Source organism: Pempheris klunzingeri, chromosome 6 (assembly GCF_042242105.1).
Source record: "Pempheris klunzingeri isolate RE-2024b chromosome 6, fPemKlu1.hap1, whole genome shotgun sequence".
Classification (NCBI taxonomy): Eukaryota; Metazoa; Chordata; class Actinopteri; order Acropomatiformes; family Pempheridae; genus Pempheris; species Pempheris klunzingeri.
The window spans coordinates 5132811-5138422 of record NC_092017.1 but is presented as its reverse complement, the minus strand read 5'-3'; the positions used below and the strand labels follow the sequence as shown (position 1 = coordinate 5138422).

The 5612-nt window shown below is 45.8% G+C and overlaps 1 protein-coding gene across 1 annotated transcript; it reads right to left on the bottom strand.

Moving 5' to 3' along the window:
* Window positions 1-315: 315 nt before the first annotated feature.
* Window positions 316-3211, bottom strand: barhl2 (BarH-like homeobox 2). Its single transcript, XM_070832785.1, has 3 exons — window positions 2662-3211; window positions 1703-1928; window positions 316-628 (listed from the first exon to the last, which is right to left on the bottom strand). Exons 1-3 carry the CDS (start codon window positions 3209-3211, stop codon window positions 316-318), a joined length of 1089 nt encoding a protein of 362 aa, XP_070688886.1.
* Window positions 3212-5612: the final 2401 nt, after the last annotated feature.

Genomic DNA, 5612 nt, shown 5'->3' with positions numbered 1-5612 from the left:
CTAATAAACTTTATAAGTTTATTTGCTAATGTAAGTGTATTTGTACAAAAGACAAACAAACAAACAATCAGACATGAGCCGTCCTTGTGGTCTGTCCCGGCCCGGACGCAGAGTCTTTAGGACTGGGCTGAGGCTATTTGGGCCTATATTAAATACCTCCTTTACTTCTGTAAAATGTCTTTAAATGTGTCTTTTTGGGGAGGGGGGAGGGGGGGGGGGGGAAAAAGTCCTGCAATGTGGTTCCGATGCAGTTACTCACATCACGTGTTCAACCAGGTTTTCTGGTCATCGTCTTTTCTCGTCTTATTTCGTGTTTTACCGCGGGTGCGGTGTGCCGGGCATGGGGTTAGACAGGGGGTTTAGCGCCGGTTGCCCCCCCGGCCCAAGGCCATGAATGAGCACCCTCGGGACAAGAGGTCTCTGGAGGCCTGGATGCGGCGCGGAAGGAGTCCGGTACATGCTGCTGTACATGGCTGCGGCCGCCGCGGCTGCCGTCGTGCTGTCCACGGTGCCCAGCAGGCTCGGGTGGTAGAAATAGGGCGACGGGAACATTCTCTGTAAGGCCGAGTAGTTTCCTGCTTCAGCCAGGAGCTCTAATCCGACCGCCGTTTGCCTCTTCCACTTCGTCCTGGAAATCAGATCAAAATACAACAGATGAATTATTTAATCAGTTCGCTCTCTGGATAATTCCCCAAACGCCCCCTTAATTGGCACGCAGAGGCCTAATTATTGCAGGCACCAATTTATGGTTAAGGTTTAATTAGGCAAAAAAAAAAAAAAAGGAAATATCAAGACACTAGTCTGAGGTCCTCCATGATATGCTTTGGTCCAAACTTATCAAAGCCTACTTTTCTCACACCTTCACAGGCACAGCAAACATCGGCTCTATAATAAACTCCTCAAATCAAACTTTGCCTCGGAGAGTCACCATGTAAAAGTTACAGGAGTTTAAGGGAAGTTATTTTATGAACTCACAGCAGAGCGCATTAACAATATAAAGAAAAAAAAATTAATTGGTGCCACTTCCAAAAGTGAAATATGTGCAGAGATTAAAATGTTTGGATCGAATTTAAAGCATCACTTTAAAAGCAGCTGGTGACGCTGTTAACCAACAGACACACGTGCAGACAAGCAAATCACCTGAACACACACACAAAAACTAAAAATTACACTTCCACAAAAAAAATGTGTCCATTTTTTTTTTCTTTCTGTAAAATCCATCCTGACAGACAGGAATGTTATTGACAGTGTGGTCATGTCAGGGTGAAGTGTGTCCGCTGCATCTGATCATTTGGGCTTTTCTCAGAATCCATGATTATTTTATTTTGGGGGGCATTTTTCTGTAATTCACCAGACCCTCAGTAGTGAGCACGAGGACCATTTCACTGAATTTTTTTTGCACGCTCTGTGTGGTCACGCTTGTGTTTGCGTGGAGGACAGTGAAGCCAGTAAACAGGCCTGACACACACACACACACACACACACACACACACACAGAATAACGGACCAGCTCAGCTTCATCTGCTCAGAGCTTCTTCTCCAATAAAAGGAAACATCATGTGAAAATGACGGAGCATCCTACTAACGCCGCGGCCTCGGACCACTCACTCAGCTTTGCACCGTGTGTGTGTGTGTGTGTGTGTGTGTGTGTGTGTGTGTGTGTGTGTGTGTGTGTGTGTGTGGAGCGGATGCGGTCGCCTACCGTCTGTTTTGGTACCAGGTCTTGACTTGTGTGTCTGTCAGGTTGAGAGCCGCGGCCAGGTCCATGCGGTCCTGCACGCTGAGGTATTTTTGTCGCTCAAAGCTCCGCTCCAGCTGGTTGAGCTGGTGGTCGGTAAAGGCTGTCCGTGCTTTGCGAGGCTTTTTCGTGCGCATCGGTGGACTGTCTCTGCTACTGGAGATCTCCCGGTCGCCTTCTTCTTTAGTCCCTGAACACAGAGCAAGGCGGAGGAGTTAGACTTTACCAGCGGCGACGAGGCCTGCCTGCAAACGTCTTCGCTTACTGTCCAGAAAATGGGACTAAAGCTTCCTTTAGAAACCCGTAAAACAACCCAGAGCGCCTCGTGCCTCCAGTCAAACTCTCCCCCCCCCCCCAAACTTGTGTAAATTCTCGCTCAGAGTCAGGGTGCACTCAGCAATACAAGACATTTGTGTGCATTTGTCACCTGAAGTTTTTTTTTTTTTTTTTTTTTTTTTTTTGTTGCTTCTTTTCCTTCAGAAAACGAGAAATCAATATGTCAATCCATCTCTATTTGTAGCTGTTTTTCAGTGCACCGTGATCCCCCCTCTAGGAAGAACAATAATCTCTCTAATTGACCCACTAGGGAGGCCCCGCGCACGGGGAACATCACCAGGCTTACATCTGTTTTCACATCTATTAGACTAATAAAGAAGGCTGCAGCCAAGACAAAGAATCAGACAGTAAAACATGATTATTATTATTATTATTATCATTCTTCTTCTTATTATTATTATTCTTATTATTATAGGCTGGTAATTTAATTCTGTTTAACCCATCCTTGCTCTCTAGTTGTTTTTATTGGCTACATTTCATGTAGCCCATGATCATTTAATTTGCCGTCTATTCTATTAAAACGAAACAACCACAGGAAGGAGCCTGTTTGTCCTGCCGACAGAAAAAGACATTTCCTGCGCTCTTACCGTTGCATTTCATTTCACTCTGAATGTCGTCTCTTTTGTCCAACTTGCTTCTGTTTTCGTCTTGTTCCAACTTGGGCCTGAAGCCGTCCGGAGCCGTGGCACTTTCTGGTTTTGGCGTGTGATGGGGGGAGGATACACTGGTGCTGTAAGGTGCGCAGGCTGCCAGCGGTTTACTGTCGCCTAAAATGTCTTTGATTAGAAACGAGGAGGTGGCAGTCCTCGGGGCGCAGCCGGCCCCGGCGAGCGGCTGCTGCTGAGGCGACAGCGGCAAACTCTGCGGCTGGTTGTGGTGATGGTGGTGATGCTGAAGGCTGTCCTGGACCAGATGCGCATCGGCGCCGTGCTCCATGGTGACCGAGATGGGGGACGAGGGGGCTGTTCCCACAGTGTCTATCTCCGAGCATGGTGACGGGGTTGCCTGGCTCCTGAAATCCGCTGTCCTGCTGTCGCCGAGCCGAAAATCTCCGTTCATTAGCACGGGGTTACCAGAGTTAGAGGCGCTGGATAAAATAGTGTCTATCCCAAAACTCGACCCGCTGGATCCTTCCATGTTAAGAAAGGAGAGATGGAGCCTTCATAACAACAGTGAGATGCTTCTCCTCTCCGAAGTCAACAAAATTAACTCTGAGTTAGAGGAGGAAAAAAAAATGAAAAAAGAGTTGACAAATAAAAACCCAAGAAAGAAACAAAATCCACGTTTACAAGCGGCGCAGGTGCTCCAGGATGTTACATTCAGGGAAAATGCGCAAAAGCAAAGTGTGGGTCTGCGTAGTCCACGTCGCTTTTTGTGTTTGGATATTGAACTTTGTGTTAAAAGTTGAGGCGTATGGAGAGATATACATAGGGCTGACTCCTCGACATCAGGCTCCCCCTTTTTGCTGCTAATCGCTCCAGTGTTGCTCTACAATGACTTCCTATACTGACGTCACGGCCCACGGCGAGGGGGAATTAATATTTTCTCCTTTATAATAAACACTCGACGCCTTTTCCTTCCCCCCCCTCCCCACTCCCTCCACCTTCCTCCGCTGCCATTGGCTCACATCCTGACCGGCTCCGGCGCCTCACCAATCAGGGAGTTGTTTCTTTATCTAGACAGTTCAAGCCAGCCACTGAATTGAGTTCAATTCTAGAATAAGCTCTTTAAAAAACGGAGGAGGAAGAAAAAAAACAAAAAAAAAAACATGCATGTGCTTCAAGGCCGTGCTGTAAACTTTCTTATATGAAACATCCGAGCTGAGGCGGGAGAGGCTGAGGAGGTGGAAAATTAAAAAAAAAAGAGGGAAAAATAAATGATGAGCTCTAAACAATTTGGCAAAATCTAACTAAAAGGCAACAATCCACAGTGGCTGTGCAGCAGCTCCAGCACGATGGTAGGACCAGTTCTCCATGTCTCCTTTCTTTTCCTCGTGTCACTTCTGTTTATTCACTCTCTCAAACTTCTGTCATCTGGGACACTTTGAAAGCCTCAACTGTTGCCGTATTTTAAATTGGTCAAATTTTGTGATTCTGAATTTAAAAATTTTTAATTTGGGGGAAAGGAAAAAAAAAAAAAAAAAAACTAAACGTGGAGGATCAGGGCCGTGAATGCGTCCTGATGAGCGGCTGCGGTGTCACGGATGGCATCTATCTTTGTGGATGTGCTCTCAGAGCCGCAAGGTCGGCATATTTAGGCACGAGGAGGAGTGCTGGTGACTGTCAAGACAGCGCGTCCTGTTAATAACCATGTCATCCTAATTAGTAAAGTCATTATGAGGTGCTAATGAGCGTTCAAAGGTAGTAGAAATTCAGCACTTTTTCCCACCGACGTGGATTTGGAGGATGTGGAGGAAAGTGTGCGGCGCGTTCAGCTGACAGCACAGACTCCGGATGGTGTGTGATGAGGAGGAAAGCACCTTCTCACTGACACACACATGGGTGGATGTGCGCCCACCGTGAGCTGCTGCTGCTGCTGCTGCTGCTGCTGCTGCTCCACGTTCTTCTTTTTTTTCCGCGGACGTGAAATTTATTTCAGATGGATTTTTCTCCCAAAACCTCTCCGCACTTTCACATTTTTTTTCTCCATAATTTGAGGATGAAATCATCGAGCGAGTTTTATTATTACTATTATCATTATTAACATTATAATTATTAGTCTTTTATTTTTTTTCCTCCTTCTCCTCCTCCTCCTCCTCCTCTTCCTCCTCCAGCAGGTTGACCGTGACGCCGGTGCTGATGATGGCTGCTGATGTGAGGCGGACCTGTAGGTTTGTTCCTGATTTAATTATTCGTTTCTTAAATAGCAGTTATTCAGAGACTTTATCAATTAAAATAGTCATTTATTTATTGTATTTTATACTTTTATTCTGTTGATGTTTGCATGCAGAATATTGGAAAGAAATAACAATTATTAGAAAACAGATTTCTTACTCTATTATAACTTGTCTGTTTTTTTTGTTGTTGTTTTTTTTAAACCTCCTTTCCGTCGATTTTTTAAATTTCTCTACACTCACACAGCTGCACCAGCAAAATGAACATTTTGAACTTGTGTTAATTTCATTCATTTGAATGACCAACAAGCTGTAGAGCAGCTCTAATGAAGAGCTTTAAAAATAGCTTCACCGTCTCCGGCACAATTAAATAAGAAATGTCCTTTTCAGTTTCAGCATTTAATTTAAAAATGTTACAGTCCGGCTCCTCTCAGGCCGAACACATTAAATGAGTCTATTTTAGTTCCACGTCCCTGAAACGTTGCGGCAGAGAAGTGAGCTTTTATTTGTCTAACAGCGTCCATGTGCAGGCTGCGTCCTCTCGGCGGAGCGCAGCTCCAGGCGCAGTCTGAACACCAGGCGGCGACAAAAGCGAGGCTGCAGGAGGGAAGCTGAGGAGCCGAGTGAGGCCTCGGCAGCCTTTTAATGAGCACAGCGCCTTCACGGTCCTCCCACAGAACTGAGATGTGAAATTAACAGGGACTT

Excerpts from the sequence above, each read along its gene's own strand:
- barhl2 (XM_070832785.1), bottom strand. The coding sequence starts at position 3,211 with ATGGAAGGATCCAGCGGGTCGAGTTTTGGGATAGACACTATTTTATCC. Across the intron at positions 1,929-2,661 it reads GAGTGAAATGAAATGCAACG|GGACTAAAGAAGAAGGCGAC; the intron begins GTAAGAGCGCAG and ends CTCTGTGTTCAG. Across the intron at positions 629-1,702 it reads ACCTGGTACCAAAACAGACG|GACGAAGTGGAAGAGGCAAA; the intron begins GTAGGCGACCGC and ends TCTGATTTCCAG.